Source organism: Sander lucioperca, chromosome 3 (assembly GCF_008315115.2).
Source record: "Sander lucioperca isolate FBNREF2018 chromosome 3, SLUC_FBN_1.2, whole genome shotgun sequence".
NCBI lineage: Eukaryota > Metazoa > Chordata > Actinopteri > Perciformes > Percidae > Sander > Sander lucioperca.
In genome coordinates, this window is record NC_050175.1 from 43,419,821 (window position 1) to 43,442,972 (window position 23,152).

General features: G+C 42.7%; 1 protein-coding gene across 6 annotated transcripts in view; it reads left to right on the plus strand.

The window, feature by feature from the left end:
- znf536 (zinc finger protein 536) overlaps positions 1-23,152 on the plus strand; it is a 281,952-nt gene that overhangs the window by 122,649 nt on the left and 136,151 nt on the right. For 5 of the 6 annotated variants that reach the window (XM_031290669.2, XM_035999791.1, XM_035999788.1 and 2 more), the window contains one exon: positions 16,425-18,724. In XM_031290669.2, the coding sequence (XP_031146529.2) occupies positions 16,426-18,724 (2,299 nt within the window). In that variant the 5' untranslated portion in view covers position 16,425. Of the gene's footprint in view, positions 1-13,606; positions 13,733-16,424; positions 18,725-23,152 lie in introns of those variants that run through there. The other variant, XM_035999792.1, reaches the window with a different exon arrangement.

Here is a 23,152-nt window from a genome sequence, read left to right on the forward strand (position 1 = left end):
GTTAACTGACCGCTTTCGTCTGGCTTAATTGACAGATATAATTGGGTGTCGTCTGCGTAACAGTGAAAGTTAATTGAGTGTTTCCTAATAATATTGCCTAGAGGAAGCATATATAAAGAGAATAGAATTGGTCCAAGCACTGAGCCTTGAGGAACGCCATGGCTAACTTTAGCGTATTTGGATGGTTTATCGTTAATATTAACAAATTGGGATCGCTCAGAAAAATAGGACTTAAACCAGCTTAGTGCGATTCCTTTAATGCCAACTAAATGTTCCAGTCTCTGTAAGAGGATGGTATGGTCAATAGTGTCGAATGCAGCACTAAGATCTAATAAGACAAGTACGGAGACAAGTCAGCAGCAGTTAGAAGGTCTTTAGTGATTTTCACCAGTGCCGTCTCTGTGCTATGATGCATTCTAAATCCTGACTGAAAGTCTTCAAATAGACTATTTCTATGCAGAAAGTCACACAATTGATTAGCGACTACCTTCTCAAGGATTTTGGAGAGAAACGGGAGGTTAGATATAGGTCTATAGTTGGCTAAGACCTCAGGGTCGAGGGTGGGTTTTTTCAGAATAGGTTTTATCACAGCTACTTTAAAAGACTGCGGTACGTGACCCGTTAATAAGGACATATTGATCGTATCTAGTAATGTGGTATTGACCACGGGTAGTGCTTCTTTAAGTAGCCTCGTTGGAATGGGGTCTAAGAGACAGGTAGTTGGCTTAGCTGAAGAGACCCTTAACATTAATTGTTGGAGGTCTAAAGGATAAAAGCCGTCTAAATAAGTATCAGGTCTTATCGTTCTCTCTAGCCCTCCTGCGCCCAATGGTGAGCCGTTAGAAGCTGTGGGCAGAAGGTGATGATTTTTTTCTCTAATTGTTATAATTTTATCATTAAAAAAGGTCATGAAGTCATCACTGCTCAGAGCTATAGGAATAGATGGCTCAACAGAGCTATGACTCTTTGTCAGCCTGGCTACAGTGCTGAAAAGAAACCTTGGGTTGTTCTTATTTTCTTCTATTAGTATTGAGTAATAGCTTGATCTGGCATTTCTGAGGGCCCTCCTATAATTTTTTAGACTATCTTGCCAATCCACATGAGATTCTTCCAGTTTGGTGGAACGCCATTTACTTTCAAGTTTTCGTGAGATTTGTTTTAATTTGCGAGTTTGGGAGTTATATCAAGGTGCTAGTTTCCTTTCCTTCATCGTCTTCTTTTTGATAGGAGCAACCGAGTCTAAAGTAGTCCGTAGGCAGGCCGTAGCAGCGTCTACAAAGTTATCAAGTTGGGAGGGACTAAAGTTAACATAACAGTCCTCTGTTATATTAAGGCATGACATTGAGTTAAGTGCTGTTGGAATATCTTCCTTAAATTTAGCTATAGCACTGTCAGATAAGCATCTAGTGTAGAAACTTTTATTTAATTTCGTATAGTCTGGTAGTAGGAATTTGAAAGTTATTAAAAAATGGTTTGATATTAAAGGATTCTGCGGAAATACTATTAAATCGTCAATTTTGATGCCATATTCTAGCACAAGGTCAAGGGTGTGGTTAAAACAGTGCGTGGCCTTATGCACCCTCTGACTGAAACCAATAGAATCTAGCAGTGAGTTGAAAGCAGTACTAAGGCTATTGCTGTCAATGTCCACATGGATATTAAAATCACCTACAATAAGTACTTTGTCTGATTGAAGGACTACGCATGATAAAAACTCTGAGAATTCAGATAAAAACTCAGAATATGGACCTGGTGCTCGGTAAACAACAACAAATATAATTGGCTGTAATGTTTTCCATGTTGGGTGTTGGAGATTAAGAACAAGGCTTTCAAACGAGTTATAATTTAGTTTAGGTTTAGGATTAATTAACAGGCTCTAGTCAAATATGGCTGCAACTCCCCCTCCTCGGCCTGAGCCTCGTGGAATTTGGGTATTATTATGACTGGGAGGAGTGGCTTCGTTTAAACTAACATATTCGTCATGGCCCAGCCAGGTTTCGGTGAGGCAGAATAAATCAATGTGGTTATCTGATATCAATTCGTTTACCAATAATGCTTTCGATGACAGAGATCTAATATTTAATAGTCCACATTTGATTTTCCTATTCTGTTCTATCGTTGCAGTGGTTGTTTTAATTCCAATTAGGTTGTTTAGTATAGCACCTCTTTTGTTAGCGTTTGGTTTAAACGGTCTCAGTCGGGGGACAGACACGGTGGTTATGGGATTATGAATGGGTGATTGCTCTGAAGGGAGCACAGAGGGGCGTGTAGCGCTGTATCTCTGATTATTGACTTTGGGAGAGTGTGTCTGGTCAGTGTGCTTGTGGGAGTGTTTACGGGATGTAAAGAGTCAATCAGAGGTCTGGGTATGCAGGGCGTTGTGCAAATTTCCACGTAGCATCTGGCTTCCGCGTGTATTGGGATGAATCCCATCCCTGCTGAACAGGGAGCCACGTTCCCAAAACAGATTGAAGTTGTCAATAAAACCTATCTTGTGAATGCTGCATGTGAGCTGGAGCCAGGTGTTAAGGGAGAGTAGTCTACTAAAGAGGCATGATCCGCGACCTAGAGATGGAAGTGGGCCCGAAATAGAAACCGACTTCCCAGTGCTTTTTAAAGCCTCAATGAGAGTGGTAAAGTCAGGGAATTCTTTTCTTAGAAATAAGTCAAACCGATTAATCGATTATCAGAATAGTTGGCGATTAATTTAATAGGTGACAACTAATCAGTTAATCGTTGCAGCTCTAGGTTAGACAAAAGATTATGGTGTCAGTTAAATCTCAACACAGGAAACACGTCACATCTCGTGCGTCAAGTCACTTTTGATTTTTTCAGTATTTAAACAAGATCGTGATATTTCTCTAAACTTAACCGAGTGACAAAATATAACAATAAGAACTGTTGCTGCAGGCCGCATTGCAAAATGCTTACAGGCAACATTTTACCATTATGGTATGGCATACATTCATCAATGTTTCCTCATTATGTTAATAAAATATAATCCAAATGGCATTACATCTTACAAATGTTGTAACACTTTCTAGAACATATGGTTGCCTAACCTTATGCATACCAAACCCCTTAACCCTAACTCATCTTAACCATAGTTTAATTGCCATACAAACATATTTGAAAATGTATTTTTTTTAAATCTTTTTGGCAACAAACGCAAAAAATGTTTTCAGTGAATGTAGCGTAGAGTTTTGCAGAATCACAGATTGTCAGCGTTCTGCCAGGCAATAGGGTTGTATTTTGTGTTTCCATTCATTTAGTGCAAAGGCCCGAGAATGTGATCGTGTGGCACCCTCAGACTTTTTAATAATCATAATGGCCTGGCCAAATCAATCAAACCAAAGCGGTTTCGGTCGATTTTGGGAAGTCAAGCAAACATGCTCCCAATGTGCTTAGACGGTCTTAGGATTTCTGTTGAATGGCTCCTAGTTTAAACTGAACAAGGGACTTTTAGAAATACAGTTTGAAGGAATTTTCAATATGGGATTCAAGCCATGGTTCTTAACTTCACTAATATTGTATTCCTTCAATTATGTCCAGCCGTCACGTTCGACGGATCAAGCTTTTAATTCATAGCAAGCCATCTCAGATTTCCTATTGAGAGAGGGATAATACAGTTGAGGATACTAATGTTGACTGTTTTATGGTGGATTGTACGTGATTCCTATTTGTTGATTATGTTTGTTTGTATCAATAGATCTGTGTGAGTGTGTGTGTGTGTGTGTGTGTGTATGTGTCTAGATGGGTAAACTCTATTTGATATGCCCAGCCACCAATATGTAGAACAACGGCTCTGGGCTTCTATTGTCTTGTGCTGCTCTATGGGGGTTAGCTGGCACTGCATATGAACAGATGTGTTTCAAATCATTGTTGTTATTTACCAGTTATAGGCTACAGCTCAAGAAAATGTCTCCCTGTTCTGATTTATTCATTCGGACAGTGGATTTATGCAGAGATGCTTGGAAACCTGGATCTTTTCTGCATGGATAGACGGGCAGATTTATTATTCATGAAGCTAATGCATTGTTTCTGTTGCTTTATATCTCTTTTTTGTTCTCTCATCCTGCTTTTTTTTCTTCTCTTCCTTCCCCCCTTCTTCTCGATGGTGCACTGAATTCTCTCAGGCAAAGGTTGGCAGTTAAATGTCTGTGTTGAAATGAGAAGTTTGAAAGATGAAGCTCTATCTCTGTGTGTTTATGTGTATATATATTTATATCTATGTGTGTGTGTGTGTGTGTAAACTGATTTAAATCGCTCTTTGAGCCCTACAGAATGGCGCTTTAAATGTTAAATGGGGGTTGAAGCCTGCCTGAACTAATTTGTAGGGCTTTGCACCGTGTTGACATTTAAATGTGATAAGAATAGCAAACTGTACCGCCGACCTATTTTGAAGATGCTTTCGGAATACATTCACATCAACTGTGGCCTATAATTAATAAAAAAAGACAGGCCTCCCTCGCTCCAGATTTGATTATAATACAACCTTATAAACACACCAGGGATAGATGAGAGGAGACGAAAGGGAGAAGAAGGAGAAGAAGACGAACTAGGGGAGGGAGGAAAAGAGAAGAATAACAGGAATAAAAAACAAAACAAAAAAAAAAACAAGAGAAATGATGGGGGCAGGAATTAAGAGGGAGGTGGATTGCGAACACCTGGTCTTTGAGGCAGATTGCGTTGGCTGGCTGCTGTGCTATCACATTACTCTGATCCTGCCTCTCTTGTTTGTCAGAGAATTGAGGAGAGAGAGAGAGAGAGAGAGAGGAGAGAGAGAGAGCGGGTGGCGGTGGTGGGGGGGCGGGTCGGGGTGTGCAAAATCAGCATGCAAATAACACCACATTGTTAACTTAATCAGATGCAGGGGGAGAAAATATGGAGAGATTGGGAGGAAGGTGTGGGGGGAGGGGGGGTGGGGGGGGGGGGTTTGCCAAGGAGGTAAGGCAGAAAGGAAGAGGGGTTTTGAGATGAGAGACGGCAGAGGGTGCGCACATTATAAGAGCACCCAGACCCCGGCTCCACCTCCCACCACTGCCCACATCCAACACCCTGGGGCTGCTCTGGAACTCATGGAGGAGAAGCTCTCTGTGTGTGTGTGTGTGTGTGTGTGTGTGTGTATGTGTGTGTGTGTGGGGAGAGAGAGAGAGCGGGAATTCGAGGGATGCAGCCTCTTCAGCGCTCTGTCAAGTGGCAGGCACAAGCAGTCAGTAGCCTGGCTAGTGAACTAGCTTGTCTTGGCCACACCACCGGTGTCAGACATTTTCATAATGCTACTGTAAATGTCAAGATATTTCGGTCATGAAGAATAAGAATTGCAAGGTCCAAGCAAACCTTGGCAACCACTTAGACACAAACAACAGCAGTTGGGCTTCTTATAAATACAGGCCACTCCTCCCTAAAGGCCACAGCTGCACTGTTTTGGATTTTAGTAATGCATTCATTCAAGTTAGCACCTAATCAGATGGGAAAACATATAGCATATCTGCCCTGTGTTCTAGTGTGTGTGTGTGTGTGTGTGTGTGTGTGTGTGTGTGTGTGTGTGTGTGTGTATTAAGTTGGACAGTGAAAAGGGACAGTTACAGGAAATTCTCTTTTGTGTAAGCTTCAATACAAATATGTGTGTGTGTGTGTGTGTGTGTGTGTGTGTGTGTGTGTGTGTGTGTGTGTGTGTGTGCGTGTGTGCGTGTGTGTGTGTGTGTGTGTGTATTAAGTTGGACAGTGAAAAGGGACAGTTACAGGAAATTCTCTTTTGTGTAAGCTTCAATACAAATATGTGTATGTGTGTGTGTGTGTGTATGTTTGTGTCTCGAGGGATAGGTTCATACAGTGTACTACAGAGAGGTCATTTTTCATTATAAAACATTCACTGCCTTAATGAACTTAGCCCCCTGCCAGAGCACACATGTACAAAAATGTGTGTGTGTGTATGTATGTGTGTGTGTGTGCGAGTGCTGTCTTTTTAATGAGTGTGTGTACTGTAGCCTTTGGAAGATGAGTGTGTGACGATGCTGAAGGTCAGACAGGGCAGAGAAGAATGAGAGAAATGCAGTGTTGGCCGGGGACTGACAGCTCCGAGCTGAAGCTCTGCCGTAGACAGAATCCTGGGACACGGCCAGAGCATACCTTCAGACACTGACACACTCACACCACATATCGGTGCCACTATACTTGTGAGCATCTTTATTGGGATATTGACTACATTTAATTACCATAAAACTTAATGGAAATCTAAATCATCAGTCACTTTACAGAAGTGAGCTGTCTATTCCAGAATGTATTTTTAACTTTTAGCTGTTTAACCATCCCGTTGTCCTCGGGGTCAAATTTGACCCATTTTCAAAACGTTTCTATATCAGAAATATGGGTTTCTTTCAACCAAATTTTAAAACAAAATAACGTGGATGGTTCCTTACAACGCTCTTTGCAAATTAAATAAATGAGCAGTTCACTACTTTCATTGAATTTGGGTGTTTTATTCAATTTTATAGCATTTGAAAAAAATATTATAATAGAACATTGAAAAACGTAGGAAAAATTTTCCAAAAAAGTGACAAAAACAATGGAAAAAGTGACAAAAACTCTCCCTAGTCCCAGTCTGAGCTGAAATACACAGACACACACACAGAGACACACACACGCACGCGCAGAAATAAGTGACAAAAACGTCAGGAAAAGCTTAAAAAAACATCAAAATATTGACATTTTTTTACATTTTGACCCAGAAAAACAAAAAGTTGTATCATGGTCGACGGGGAAGACAACACAAGGGTTTAAACCATTTGTCGTTTACATTTAGCCGACTTTCTAGACTGTCACATTATATATTACTTTTAGTTATCCGTTCATACCATTACTTTGATCTAACGGTTTAGACTGCTCTGTTAAGACCACACCTTTCAGGTGGTCATCGCTATTTTTGTCTAAATTTGCTGAGTCACTCTAAACTTTTCCAAATACTCCTTGGTAACTGCAGGAGTACCCCCTGGGGTACAAGTATCCCTGGTTATAAAACACTGCTTGTGTTTTCCATGTGTTATGGGGACAAAATATTCACACACGCACACACACACACACATACACACAGGTTTGTGGCACTATCTTTGTGGGGACCTGTCATTGACATAATGCATTCCCTAGCCCCTTACCCTAACCTTAACCATCACAACTAAATGCCTAACCTTTACCCTTACCCTCACCCTAACCATAACCTAATTCTAACCCTAATCCTAAAACCAAGTCTTAACCTTCAAACAGCCCTTTAAAGTTGTGGGGTCCAGCATTTTGGCCCCACATAGCTGTTGGGACCCCACAAGTATACTGGACTCCCGGTTGGACTCCAGCCCACACACACACACACACACACACACACACACACACACACACACACAGACAGGCTGTTTGTATTTAGCTTTAGGCTGTAATTTCCAGCCCTTTTTACATACAGTGAATTCTGTGCATACACAGTTTACATTTTTTTGCCATTGCGAGTGCCTAGGTGTGTCTGCCTGAATGTGTGTGTGTAGCAGTGTGTTTTGTAGTCCGGTTCACAGAAAGGCCTTTTAAAAGAAAAAAAATAGCTCCTCTGAGGTTTCACCCAACTTCTCCTTCCTGCTTTAATCACGGCTGCCTTTCACCGAGGCGTTGGCATCGATGCAAACGCAGCCTCGCTGACATGTCTCTTCCTCTCTCGCTCTTTTCCTCTTCATCCTTCTTTTATTTTATTTTTTTTTTTAAATCTTTTTGTAAATCTATTCATCCCCCTCCACTCCACCCCCCCCACCCCCCCAAAACCCCCATCTCTGATCTTAAGAGCAGTCGCCACAGTGTTTTTCTGATAAAGTCTGATAGATAAACATGCTCTCTTACATCCCCGAGGCCCTCCACCCTCTCTCCTGAGAGCACACCCCTCCAAAGCACTTCCTCTGCTACAATTAGCCTGTAATAAATACACCCTGGCCTTAAAGTAGATAATGCACAATTCACTCGCTGTGCATATCTGACTTTGAAGCGAAAGCAGAGAAAGAAGAGAGTGTAGTGATTTTTTGTTTGTTCTTTCTCTTCCTCCCTGGGCACGCCAAAAGTGCGTGAGAACAATAGCAGTTATAAGGCCACTAAGATATATTGTAACATATGCAGAGAATCGCAGGCATTTCCACTCAAGTCTGAGCTTCTTGATGGCTTTGATAAGATTAGTTTGCTTTCTTAAACAGGAAGTGCGCTGCTTAAAGGGAGAAAAAAAAAAACAGCATGGTTGCATAATAAGTTTAAACTACATCTCAGAGAGAGGTTCCCTTCAAACTCTTCAGATTATCAAAAAAAAAAAAAAAGAAGACACGAGAGGCAGAAAGTGGGAGAGGAGACAGATAGAAAGGGGGAGTTTATCAAAGTGATGGAATAAAGAGAGATTTAACACGGTCGTATTAAAAAGACATGCGGCAGTTTCAATATTTAAAAATCCCATTTGCTTCGACAGAAGAGCTTTTTCACTCAAGAGCATATGGCAGCCGTACCTGTATCCATAGCCTCTCTCTTATCTCCGTCAAAGACAAAGAGAAAAAGGAGTAAAAAGAGGATTGGGGGGGTGTGGGGGCTGAATAAAAAGAGATACTTTCAAACAGACATTTAGACATTGAAGAATCATTCAATTATCGGCAGCATGATGTAAAATAATTACCTGACTGGCTTCCTGTAATGAGTGCTGCTAATTAGCCATAGACTTTTGTTTTAGCGGAAACTAAGGAGGAGAAAGTCCCAAACGCCCAACTGCAGAGAAGTTGCGAAAAGAAATGTATGTTGAGGTAGCACCCCGTCCTCTCTCCAAACACGAGTTCTCTCCAAACACACGCACACACACACACATGCACACACACCGTGACTCACTATAGGCGCACTTGGCTTGAAGGCACAATTTACCTCGCAATGTATGCACACACAGCTCTCAGCAAATAGTCGAGAGTGCAAAAAAAAAAAAAGGATCCTTCTTCTCTTAATTAGCCGTGTAACAATTAAAGTCTCCTCTTAGTAAATTGAACCTGAATCTCCCTTGCCTCCCGACTTTGATTTCCGCACCTGTCACAACAACCCCTCCCTTTACCACCACCTCCACACACCCACCACTAGTACCTCCACCGCCACCACAGCCACCCCCCCTCGACTGTAGTCATTATGCAAAACTCTACCAGAATGCGCCCAGCATGAGCGGAAGAAAACAGCAATTATTTCTGATATTCTGTTATTTAGGACGTATTGACATTCAAATACTAAGTCTTTCTCCCTGTTTGTCTCTCTCTCTCTCTCTCTCTCTCTCTCTCTCTGGCTGCCACCACCTGAGAAACAGAGTGAGACTAAACTCCACTTGGTTTTAGTCTCAAGCTTATACTTTGTATGTCATCACTGCAGTCACTCTGCAAGAGACAAAGGCAGCGCTTGCCCATAATGTGACCTACAGATCGCGCTGTGTGTGTGTGCCTGCGTGTGTGTGTGTGTGTGTGTGTGTGTGTGTGTTTGTTTGCAGCATTGCCATGCAGCACAGAGGGTGACCAGTGATGTAAGCTATGACAGATACACTGTGGTCATTGTCTCTCTGACCTCTTTCTTCCCGCAGTCTAACCATGCGTGAGCGCCCCACACTGCCGTGTTTGTTGTCTCTCACACACACACACACACACACACACACACACACACACACACACACACACACACACACACACACACACACACACACACACACACACACACGTACATACACTTGAGCACACGGTATTGTGTCCTGGTTTTCTGACTGATTTGACAGGAAGAAGAGTTTTAGTCACCAGACACAGAGCAGACCAGAGCACACAGGTACATTACAAAACATCAGAGCCACATTATTCAACATCAGTTGAGGAGAAGGTTGATCATTGAGTCACACTTAAATAAAACCAGTATATAAGCATGACGATGACAATAAAAACATTTCTGATGAGAAAAGTTGACATTTGAGCCTGAAAAAGACGTTTAAACTGTCAGGAGGAACAATCCATCATATGGCACTTCATTGTTTTTCATGTTAAAGCACGTTCACAGTGTTCTTGCACGAGTTACATACAAAAGGCCGTAATTGTCCAAGGCCTAATGATTCCGATTTTTTTGCCTGTGTTTCAAAAGTCTTTTTTTCTTATTTCACTGTGGAAATGAATATGCAGAGACTTGAAACTCAAAACTATGTCATGGCTGTGCTCTATTGTCAACAATGGCGTATTGTTAAAGCAAATCTTTGCAAGTGGATTTGCATTATGTAGGGAGATTAATCCAACAATAGCTGCCTGGAACATACTGTAGAATGAATATGTTCAAACTCTTAAAACAAGTCGTAACTCGAGGTCCACTTAGTAGCAATTTCCAGAACTTTCAGTGACCTCTAATGGTCCTCTTCACTGAATGGAAGTGTTAATTGTAGTACATGTGATTCGTTGAAAATGGGCAACATGTTATGTAAATATTATAATCACAACATATGTTGAAAATTTGATGAACCCTCCTTTAATCCTCAAATGTACTAATATCTGTTATCCTTGGAGTCAATTTGATCCCAGCATGTTAAACCTCCCGAAAATGTAAAAACTGTTGTTTTTTAAGATTATTTTTGGGGCATATTTAGGCCTTTATTTTCACAGGACAGATGAAGACATGAAAGGGGAGAGAGAGGTGGTGGGGATGACATGCAGCAAAAGGGCCGCAGGTCAGAGTCAAACCCGCTGCCGCTGCGTCGAGGAGTAAACCTCTGTATACAGTATGGGTGCCTGCTCTACCAACTGAGCTAACCCGGCCACAACATTTTTACCTAACTTTATGTCACAAGTCTAAACTGGAAACCGGAAAGTGTTGACAGTCTAACCTGGTAAAACAAGCCCCCCCTTCCTCCCATACATTCAGAATACCTATTAAGTGACTATGGAAGCACATGAAAATCAGAAGCCTCCGAAAGAGAACGTAGACCATTGTCTGTCGCCATTCAGTCCAGTGGCACTCCGCAACAGTAACAACCCAATAAGCTGCTGCAGTATTAAAGCAGTGTGTGAGTGGGCCACGTTGACTATCATTATCATGTCAATGACTATGATTTCTGTTTATCTTTTTTTGCCTTTCGCTCCCGTCACTGGACTTCTAAACTAAACAGTGACTGCTTAACAAATGTTTGGCGCTATTAATCCCGCGCTCGCTGCTGTGTTCCCTGCTGCAGGGGTCTGTCCACGCTGCTGTGACCGCTATTGTATCGCACTCGGGAGGGGAGAGATGCTCACCCGCACATACACACACACACACACACACACACGCACACACACACACACACACACACACACACACACACACACACACACACACACACAAAGACAGAGACATCTGCAGGTCACCATCATCATAGTGGGAATAATACCAGGGATGGTTATCATAAAGGGAAGCTTTGAGCTCCCGGCCGTCTTGGGAAAGATGATTTGGCTGCCCCGGAACAATGAACTGTGGGAATCCGCTTGTCCTGCATTGATCTTCCTCCCATGGCATCCCCTGCAAGGCTGTCAGAGCGATGGACGGATAAAAAGAGCCACAACATTTTTCTTTCTCTCTCTCTCGCTCCCCTCCCGGTGTCTTTCTTTTCTCCCTGTCAGGAGGGCTCCCACTGATCAGCGGGGATGAGCTGAAAGTTGAACTACCTGTTGACAGGACCTCTTAAACAGCCCCTCAATGACATATTGTGCAAGAGAAAGAGGGAGGGGCAGAGGCTCCTGTTCATTCACATTTTGTCCCTGATCTATGAGAGTCCGTGCTCCCATCACACATTTGCTCCCTTTGCGTTTATTTTCTCTGCGTTAAAGCAGAGCAGGGGGCTATGTTAATCCAAGGTTATTCATAAGTTTTAAAACATTGAATGTTCTGTGTTCATGTAAAAAAAACAAAAAAAACATGCAGTATATGCCCCTTTTTGTCTTTCCAGGGGTCCGTAAGAATGTGGTTGGTGTGTGATTGATGTTTTTGGCCAACCAATCAGAGCCCTGGCTCTTTCAGGATACTGGAAACACCTTCCCCAAAGATCAGTAGCTCTTTTTAAAAGGGGGTGGGGGACAAGACACATCTTTTTTACAAATTATTGTATTTAAAAAAACATGAAATAAACATGTAGAGGAAAAAACAACAGCATTCCCCTATTTACAATCAAATCTAGGTGAGATGTGATCTTGGCCACGTCTGCAACTTTATTTTTTTTTCCTTGTTTAAAATAGAACAATCCATCTCCGAGGCTTCACATCTGTTTGATAGCGCGGAGTTGTGCGTTTTGATCAAGAGGCTCCCAGGCATGGGATGGAGTTAGGTTTGAGTCTGGCAGTGGTTGTGTGACTGTCTTCCATGTGCAGTTCAGAGTGTTTTCGCCTCATTACAGAGAGTAATAACGCGGTGAAGTCAAAGAGCGGGAGAGAGGAAAGGAAAACAAGGCGGCTTTTTTTTTATTGAATTAATTAGACGCCTTGCAAAGACCACCTGCAATAGAAGCAGAACACAAGCCAGGAAGGAACTTATATCGGGTCTGTTCTACCTCTAAACCAACTTTTCACCCAGAGGTAATTGATCTTTGAAATGACGAGGAAGCTCCGTCTGTACTTTGAAAACATACTTACAGCTTTTGAATGGATCCGATTGTCCCTGCTGCTTATACGTAATATTTAGTATTCAACTCTCAGTGCATGTAACATAATATGTAACATATGGTAAATACCCACATTGTTCCTTCAACCACAGATTAGTGTAGCTATAACCCCCCCCCCCCATCTCATTAATGATTTGGTGGAAATATGATGGAATTCAGCACATCGTGAATAATGATTGATTTGTTTAATGCAATGCATTACTTCATTAGGACTTAATGAGGTATTGCATTGTGATTAGTCGATGGGTTTTGTGTCGATACATGTCAAAAATAACAAAGTAAAGTCCAACTAATGGCTTTTCGATCCTTTACTTTCTCCCCATCTTGTCTTAAATGTCAGAGGAAAGTTTAGCGACAACGCTGAGGCCCGAAAGTAAATTTGAGAAGTAAAATTGTTTGAAATGGTATATTTGTGCATGAATTCGTAATAGGTAGCTGTTCCTAATATTGACACTGTCTTTCATCCACTTTATACGGTTACAATTAGAAACACATACAAATCCCTTATGCATTTATGATGCATGGCACCATTGATAAGACGAAAATGAACCGAGCACATTCAAATGCTGACTGAAATACACTTCCATTGTGTCACAGATACCACTTATAATTAAGCTGAGGCTCAAAAAAAAAGAGCAGAGAAGAAAAATGCATTTAGAGAAACTGAGTGAAATCACTTTGTGTGCATGTGCACGAATGTGCGGAGGATATTGTGTGTTTTTACGGTTGCACGTGGTGCTTTGCTGAATATTAAACCACAAACTATAAAGACAGACAACTGAACCATCGTGAGAAAATGCTAAAGGAAGTCTTTGTGGTTTTAGAGGTATCAGAGGAGCCAATAGTTTTAATGAGGCAGCAATGCTGTACATGCCAGGAAATGATAAGGTTAAACAGGTTAGAATAACGGCAGATAGATACTGTATAAAGGTACAGAGTGGATGTGTTGTTCACATCGGAGTCTACGCAGGCTACACAGCCATGGCAGAGACAGTGAGACATAATAGGGACAAAGTGGCACCAAGTCTTTCCCTAATACAACCGGTAAGGATGACAAACCTAAGCCTTGATCTTCTAAAAGCATAGAGCTGCTACATTAATATTGCGTCGAGTAGTTTTCTTCTGTGCATTTGACAGATATTTTGCTCGAGACCCCTTACAGTAACATTCAGGATGATGTCAAAATAGACAGAGCTGTTGGTGTGATTTCAGTAAGCAGCCATTTGATAGTGCTGTGTGACTTGCAACCTACTCCTTGTGTCTGTTAGAGGGCATGCATGCATATTGAATTGTTGTCTGTAGTCAAAGGGTTGTGTATGAGTGCGTGTCTTTGCCTGTGTGTGTGTGTGTGTGTGTGTGTGTGTGTGTGTGTGTGTATGTGTTTCTACTTGTACATCACCCTCAAACCCCTTTGCATGTGTGTGTTGATATGAGCAGAGGGGGGATGTCACATAAGAAATGTCCTTTTTAATCAGGGGAAAAAATATAAAATGACTAGGGAGCAAGGCGAGCATATTAATGTGTCTCATTTGCATACGCTCGTCAGCCAGGGTACGTTTATAAAAAAAAAAAAACACAAACTGGATTCGTCAGTTCATTTCACATTATTCCATTGTCTATCTGCCTTTGTTATATGTTAAAGATAAAGGCAGAAATCAAATTGAAGAAAAGGGCAAGCTGCTATCTCCCCAAATGAGCAACAGCTCATCAGCCTAGTTTAAATCACAGATTTCTATTCCAAAAGGCAGCCGCCTCTGTAAAAAGCGCCCATTCAAATAAGGTCTTCTCAGATATAAGCACGCCTGGTGATGGAAGCTGGGGTGCCACATAAATACAATTTAAAACCTAAGCCATTTGAATCAGTCTAACAAAGTTTTATTATTTTTTAGCATTTCTCTCCCAATGTTATTATCACAATAAATGTACACATGTACAATATGTATTTTTCATTCAAGTGTAAACTTTTTATTATTAGGCTTTTACGATGCTTCATTTCTTAGATGAGCGCAGCATTATTCAAGTCACATGAGAACATGATCATAACGTCCGTCGTAAATTTAAGTAGGCTTTGACAGAAGCATATCTAGCTGTTACCCATAACCCTGCGGGATCATAGCATGCCCATTATACTCTTGATGAATTCACTACAGTTGCTTAAGATACTTGTGGGGAGAACTAAGGAGAATTCAAAGGGCAGCCCACAAGTGTCACATTCCTTTAAAGACAAGTGGACGCTGCTCACAGTGTCTGATTCATGTCCGCGAGATAAGAATCCACCATCAACAGTGTGTTGGAGGGGCCAGTGGCTAAAAGAACAGGCACCCCTTATGTCTACTAACCTCCTACTGATGGGAGAGAGTGAGGAAAGGGAGAAAAAATTCAAATGAACGAGTAAACAAATGAGCCAAGCACAATGTAGAGTCCTCCCTGCTTTAGAAACATACTGTAGGTGGAGAGAGAGAGAGAGAGAGAGAGAGAGAAAGAGAAAGACGGCTGAACCATAGTTGCCCTTTGTGTCTGTAAAGTGTATACTGAACATGTGTGCACATATTTTTAATGTGGGTGTGCCCCATTGCTGCCAGATTGGGTCCATAAGCTGTATAAAATGATCCCACTTCCTCTTGAGAAGTGAACTTACCTAATGCCAGTGCTTTACACTGCCTCTCCATGAAAGGATTTTTGATGATTATAATCATGCGTTATAGCACAGTGGCTGCCACTGTTACCAGGCAGCATACTAATCAGCTTAATGAGATATTATACAATATTTTGTTGACCAAAGCAGAACCGTGGTTATTGTTTCTGAAGGTTTGACCCCTGCTAGCAGCCAGAGGAAGTGTGCAGATAGTTGTTTATACCTCTCCATCTGGAGAGCAGATGGATCTGCATTAAATCCAATGTTATCCTTTTTTTATTAATTCACTGATGTTACATATATGAAATGGAAACACTTTCACGGACAGTACATACATTTTGGTAGCATTACAGCAACCCAGGACTACAACATTGTTCCGTGTCGTACAGTAGGTCCTATTCCTGTTCCTCTTTACCATGTATCAACCAATGCATCTTAGGCTGCATTGAGAACCTAAACAAGATTTAGGTATAGAGAAGAAGAGAATTGGGGGAATAGAAAGAAGCAGAGGGTGAGCAAAGTGATTCACATCAAATATAGTGCGGATCTTTAATGGAATTTTGCGCCAAGACAAGTGTCGTGGCAACAAGATAAGAGTGTTGTGTTTACTGGAGTAACCCCTTGGCTTTAAGTGCTATTGTTAATATCATAATTGTAGTATTGCGGTGGCTCCCCGACAATGCCGTTGCTCCGTTTCATTAAGGCGTGTAATTGGAGGAATTCTGATAGGATGGGCACAAGTAGCTTAATTATACACTGCTCACTGTGTTTACAGAGTAATTATTCCTTCCAAAATGGTGTTACATTTTGAAAAACTTATATGGAGTAACAGCATTTCTCCAGGCCCTTGGCTCTGACAATTCACACAGTGCTGTATGCATCAATCGCAATCCATTTTATTTCCCTGTACTGGGTGACACAGCACAGGTGTTGTTTCCCTAAGTGAAGAAACACATTTGGTTGGATAATATTCTCTTTGCAATCTGAAAAGCAAATATAAAGAGCACATTGGCAACCACCAATGCATAGTATATTTTAAATGCAGAATATTTCTAATTGTATTATTTCTAATGTTTCTTTTTTTTTGGTCTGGTTTCACAGGATGGAGGACTCTAGTTTGTGTCTTGGTGTGTCGTCAGCGGTGCCTGACGCTGATGCCCATCTGAGCAGTGCAGTGTTAAATGGCCGCTACCCCATCAGTCAAAAGCTTCATCAGCTTACTGCCCAGCTAGGACACGCCTTTCCTGACCTACACCGCCCACAACAGATCCCTGAAGAGAAAGCAGCCACGCCTTTGGACGAGAAGACCCACCACGCCGCGCTGGCCAGTCAACCTATCAGCAGTCAGATGGCCCTGCTAGCCAATCAGCTCAACCGAGACATTGACGCAGGGGCACTAAGTGGGTTGAACGGGCGTGTTGACCTGCAACAGTTTCTCAACGGCCAGAACTTGGGCATCATGTCCCAGATGAACGATATTGAAGATGACGCCCGCAAGAATAGGAAGTATCCCTGTCCATTGTGTGGCAAGCGCTTCCGTTTTAACAGCATCCTGTCCCTGCATATGCGCACACACACAGGAGAGAAGCCCTTCAAGTGCCCCTACTGTGACCACCGAGCGGCTCAAAAGGGCAACTTGAAGATCCACCTCCGCACCCACAAGCTGGGGAATCTTGGTAAAGGCCGTGGCCGTGTCAGAGAGGAGAACAGGCTGCTACATGAGCTGGAGGAGAGGGCTATCCTGAGGGACAAGCAGATGAGAGGGAGTGGCAGTCTCCTTCAGACAGTTCCAACACCCCATATGGGCCCCAATAGCAGCTCTAACACCCATCAGCAGCAACTAGGCTCAGCCTGTGGCCTCCTTCCCCCCTCCGGCCTTGCCACGCCAGAAACTATTTCCCAACCTTCTTCTTCACCCAAGCCAGCTGGCACCCAGGATGACCAGTCCTCGAACCCAACTTCAGGCTTCCGCTGTACCTTCTGTAAAGGGAAGTTTAAGAAACGTGAGGAGCTGGACCGCCACATCCGCATACTCCACAAGCCCTACAAATGTACTCTGTGTGAGTTTGCTGCCTCCCACGAAGAGGATCTGATAAGTCATGTAGAGAAGGCCCACATCACAGCCGAGAACACACAGGGCCAGGGTGCTGGTGGTGCCGGTGGGACACAGGTGGCCACTGAATTCCGCTGTGACGTGTGTGGCCAGGTGTTCAGCCAAGCTTGGTTCCTAAAGGGCCACATGCGCAAGCACAAGGACTCCTTTGAACACTGCTGCCAAATCTGTGGCCGTCGCTTCAAGGAACCCTGGTTCCTCAAGAACCATATGAAGGTGCATCTTAACAAGCTGGCCATCAAGAACAAGCCGCCCCAGCCCAGTGAGCAGGACATGGCTGTCGTCAATAGCATGAGCAATCTGGCTCAGGAAGCTCATGCCAATCTTTATTCCCGCTACATCTCATGTCTACAGGGAGGCTTCCTTTCACCAGACAAACAGGGCCTGAGTGAGCAGCATCAAATGTTGGCTAAAGCAGGGATAGCCATGAAGGAAAAGGAGATGCTAGGGAAGCTGCTGGGGCCAATGTCAGGAGGTATGGGCCATGGGCTGGGCGAAAATGAAAAGCGCTCACTCCTGGGTTGTCTCAACCTTGTGCCACCACTCAAGTCGAGCTGCATGGAGCGCCTCCAAGCAGCTGCAAAAGTGGCGGAGATGGACTCCCTCAATAGCTACCAAGCCTGGCAGATAATGGCCCGTGGCATGGCTATGGACAGGGCTTTCATGCCGAAGGAGCAGCACCAGCACCAGCACCATATACCCCCAGGGCAGGAAGATGAGATAGGTGGGGCTGGAGCCTTGGCTTCCTTCTCAAAGGATAAACAAGACTACTCCTTGATTGCTTCCAATGATAGCTCCAAGCAGAAGCAGCTCTCGGAGGCCTTGCAGGGATCCAAGGCCGCAAGCGGAGCCATGATGTCCATGAAGGAGGATGGAAGAGGCTTTGACAGTCACCGTGACTTAATGTCTGTCCACGGTAGTGCTGAGACTCCTGGAGCCCTGGCTGGCTTGGGAAGCCCAAACATAGACTACAGCCTCTCCAGCCTTTCCAGCTTGAAGGAAAAGCCTTCAGAATGCCCTGACTGTGGCCGGGTCTTCAGAACCTACCATCAAATGGTTGTCCACTCCCGCATTCATGGCAAAGACAGAAGAGGCATCGAGGAAGCGCTCCAGCAACAAGGCCTGGACGAACGGCGTGGATCAGCCAGTGATCCTGAGTCTCAGTCCATCAGCCGCTCCACCACTCCTGGTTCATCCAATGTGACAGAAGAGAGCGGAGCTGGAGGAGGACACTCCCAGACAGGAAGCGTCCAGGATGACAGCCCCCATCCCTCCTCACCATCTTCAGGTAAGAAAAGAGAAAACCAGAGAATGAATGACAACCTCTTGTATTCTTTGGTCAGTCTATGGATGAAGGGATAAAAAATGTTATCTCATTGACATACACTTGAGAAATATGTTTCCTTCTTTAATTCAATGCTACTGTTGTACAATTCTACCTACCTAGTATCCACTAAGAATCACTTTGTTTAACATATAGATGTGTGTATGTATGAATGTGTCAAATCCATCTCTTTAAAGGGAATGACAAATAATCCAAATAACTGACTAAAGAATCAGAGCCACACATTCCTCACATAACTCAGATACTTAACGTCTTTTTTCAAATACCCACACACCCTCACAGAATGGTTTGCTTTCATAGGATACTTTACACACACACACACACACACACACACACACACACACACACACCATACAGACAGAGTACATAAAGATAGATATAGACTGAGTTTTATTGAATTGCATTGTACATAGTGTACTGTACATTTCATTCATATTCAGGTATATTCTCAGTCTCACTTGCAAGATGTTATGCTGGACATAGCAACATTCGTCCCCTGACACTGGTCACTGTTGTTGCTACCGCTACCACCATTAACCCAAACAGAAGACTCTAGAAAACAGGGAGAGACCTGCTTCACCATAGTATTCACATTTGCAGGTTAGCAGTCTACATCCCTGTGGAACAAGAGTAAAGACTGGGAGCGTAGGGACAAAGTCATTTTAACCACAGCGATTAATAATTGTCTTTAATAAACATGTTGGAGGCAACTATACCCCTCCCCTCTCCATACCCAGCAAACACAGGCCGGCCGAGGCTAGATAAGTGTATGTTTAGTGGGATTAAGGGAGGCTCGTTGCTAATGATTACACAAGTTTTTAAAGGTAACTTTGGCTTGCTCCTCAGGGCACTATGCTGGTGTTAAGAAGCGCGTGCGGTAATTAGGTCACGACTACGCGATAATCAGTCGGTTTAAGCTAAACAAGACACTAATTAAAGATATACATATAAAGCAGGTCAAAAAAAATGGTGAACTTCATTTGCAAAAGCGAGGATGTGCTTTTAAGTCTTTTGAGGAGAAAATATAAATAAATATAAATATAAATCAGAGTGGCTTAGCTTAAGGCTGTAAGCAACTTAATTCCACCAGTGGAGACAAAATTGTTTATTTATTCACAGAGGCATGAAGTCCTTATCATGCCTGTGTAGTGTGATGGGTTTGAACATGGGACAGGCTATGTTTATTTTAATCTAAGAAATAATAACAGACAACCCCCCACCCCAATTAGGAATTAATGAAAATGAGAGTGAGATAAAAACCTATTTTCTTTATAGAGACTATTAAACATTACACTTTCTCAACAGGGTGGGGGTGTAGCGGATGTAATTATCTTCTGAATTTTAATGCTGGAAGTTTCTCTCTCTCTCTCTCTCTCTCTCTCTCTCTCTCTCTCTCTCTCTCTCTCGGTCTCTCTCTCTCGGCCTCTCTCTCAGCATCTCCCTCTCTCTCTCTCGGTCTCTCTCTCGGCTTCTCCCTCTCTCTCTCTCTCTCTCAGTATCTCCCTCTCTTTCTCTCTGTCTCTCTCTCGGTCTCTCTGTCTGTCTCTTTTGACTCAAGCACTTTGAATTGGATGAGTACAGCTTGTGGCGTTTGAACAACTTCAGAAGTACTTTATTAACATCCAGTTTGCGGTATACAAAGTAAAATAAGCGAATTGCAGTAAAATAATAACTGACAAATAGAAGCAATAGTACTTAACACCAAATGCTAACAAAGCACAAAGAAATTCATTTGATTTAGTTGAGTGGTTAAATCTCGCCCCCTGGGCACTATCTTTGCAGAAGTGTGTGGGGGGGGGGTAGGACTAAAGGAAATATAAACATCAAAAATAAATCACAATTAAAATAGTGTGTCGACAGCTTGGCACAACATAAAACAACGGGGTCTTAATGTCGCCCTTCCTGCAGTCTTTGTCTGACTGTTTGTTTGTGTGCGTGCGTGGTTTGTGTACAGGTGGCGTGTCTCACCCTCAGCCCAGTGCTCAGTCACAGGCTACACTGTCTGATACAGTGGCTCTATTCAAGCTCTTTGTCAGTCTGCCCCTGTCACATCTGAAAGGCCGTCCGTGCGTTGTTATTGTAGAGCTTTGTCGAGCGTATGTTCCAAAATAGGATGTCGAGCTGTGTAGTCGACAGCTGGGCCAGCATGGCAGAGGTGGAAAACAGATTTGTAAAGAGGAATGCAATAAAATGATTAGGCGTGCCCTGATCTGAACAGACTGGGATGCAGTTTCACTGAAGGAAAATGTGCGAAGTAAACAGACATTAAAATGGTTAAATATGCAGGTACCTGCTACTTCCTGTTTTGTTTTAATCAGAAGTAGCGAAACTTGTGTGTCTTCACAACTAACACAATGTGATTGAGATTTGGAGCTCAGGGACTCTGAAATTAGAAGCTTTGATGTGTGAGAAAAAATGTGTCTGAGTCTCATGTGGAGAAAGGTGTCATGCTTCTCATCTGCATACATGTTTGTTGTGTGTGTGTGTGTGTGTGTGTGTGTGTGTGTGTGTGTGTGTGCGTGCGCGCGTGCGTGTGTGTGTGTGTATGTGTGAGGTATATACTATACTACAACAATATGCGTGCATGTCACTTTCTTCTGTAGTGAACAGGATGTGGCTACTGTACCATTGTCTTTATCTTAATATGTCAGGTTTAAAAAGACGGGCTCGTCATTCTCTCTACGTGTGTGTGCATGCACCTGCAAGTGTGCGTGTCGGTGTATGTGTGAGCCTCTGCCCCGCCACCTACCCACAGCAATTTTGAGTTAAACTTGAATTATAGTAATCACAAATAACATCTCAACTGTGAAAGAAGGTCAACGCCGCCGCTTTTGTCTTTGAGACGGCACTTGTTTAAAAAGCAATGAGTAAAAATGGGAGAATTGAGGAATAAAAAGAGCAGAAAAACAAAGGCCCCTGTCAAAGATGTCCTTTAAAGACCTTCCCTATTACAATATAGCTCAGCAGCTAACCTTGAGCATGTTTCTTATTCAATCAAATTCTTCATTTCTTCAAAGAAAACAAAGAGGGTAATTACATTTATGCTCATCGTCATTGTTTTTTTTTTTGTTTTTTTTTGTGTGGTTATCCTTGGATTGACTTCACCTCACCATTGTAGAGAGAAGGCACAGTTTGCAGTGTAGCAGTCATGTGAGAAAGCCTCAGCAACAGGTAGACTTTACAGTATTCGAATGCAACTTATCACATCGCCAGGGACCTGGTGCTTTAGAAAAAAACAAAAACATTGCCTTTTTTTTGCCAGCTCTCACATGCAAATAACCCACCATTGAAAATCCTCATTTAGCACGATAGCGTCTCCCCCATTCTGCTGCTACATCGTAGGCAAAATGTAGCTAAATGTGTAAAAAATAGGCTTTGCTGCACGCATGAAAGGCCTAAAGCAGTCCTCTTTACATGTACCTCCACAACCTTCCCACTACCCCTAAACCCCACTCCCACCTCTTAGCTCCTGGCTGTAAAAGACTCTATACACTCCCTCTGGCTCTCTCTCTCTCTCTCTCTCTCTCTCTCTCTCTTTTTCTCTCCCTCCAGAGAATCCCCCATGTCTACATTTTTTTAAGAGGAACAGCATTTTAACACGGCGAGGATTAGCCTGCATATCCGTGGTCTTTACCGCGGCTCAAACAAGCAGGCAAAATGCTCCATACAAATTGAAATTGGATTTGCCAACTTGACGCCTTAGGTTATAAAGCATGGATATTCATCTAATTGCGACGGTACAATGGGGGCGTAATTACACATGCGGACAAACTGTTGCAGTGTAATTACTGTGTCATTAACAGGAATAAAGTAGAGTTGAACAAGATCCAGACTACTGTGAACATGCATGGTGACAAACCTGATCCGGCCTGCTGTTATCAGATCATATCATAAGTCGTCAACAACGTATCAAAGACGAATACCTTTCAAGGATTTTTATTGGTATTATTTTACTGTCTATGGCAGTCCAAAAATGCTATATGTCGATCAACCAAAGCAAGAATAGCCTACTTAACAGAATTACGGTTAATAAAAAAGACCTTCTAAGATAGCCAAACAAGTATCTGCATTCTATATGAAGACCTACTTGATTTCTTAAGTATTCTGGATGCTGGTTCTGAACGTTTTGAGATATTTGTGTAAAAATGTATTCATTACATGAAGCGGGGGGAGTGTGTACTTTGTGTGCACTGTACTGTCAACTGAGGACTTTTACATATCTGCATATCTTTACTTACCAGAGCCTGAGCAGTACTCCCATGCTAGAGTGATACTATCGGTATCGTTCAAAAAAATGTTCGCTACCGATACCTGGTATTTGAAACCGGCTCCTGAACGATACCTTTTTCACCACCAATTTTATAAAATCCA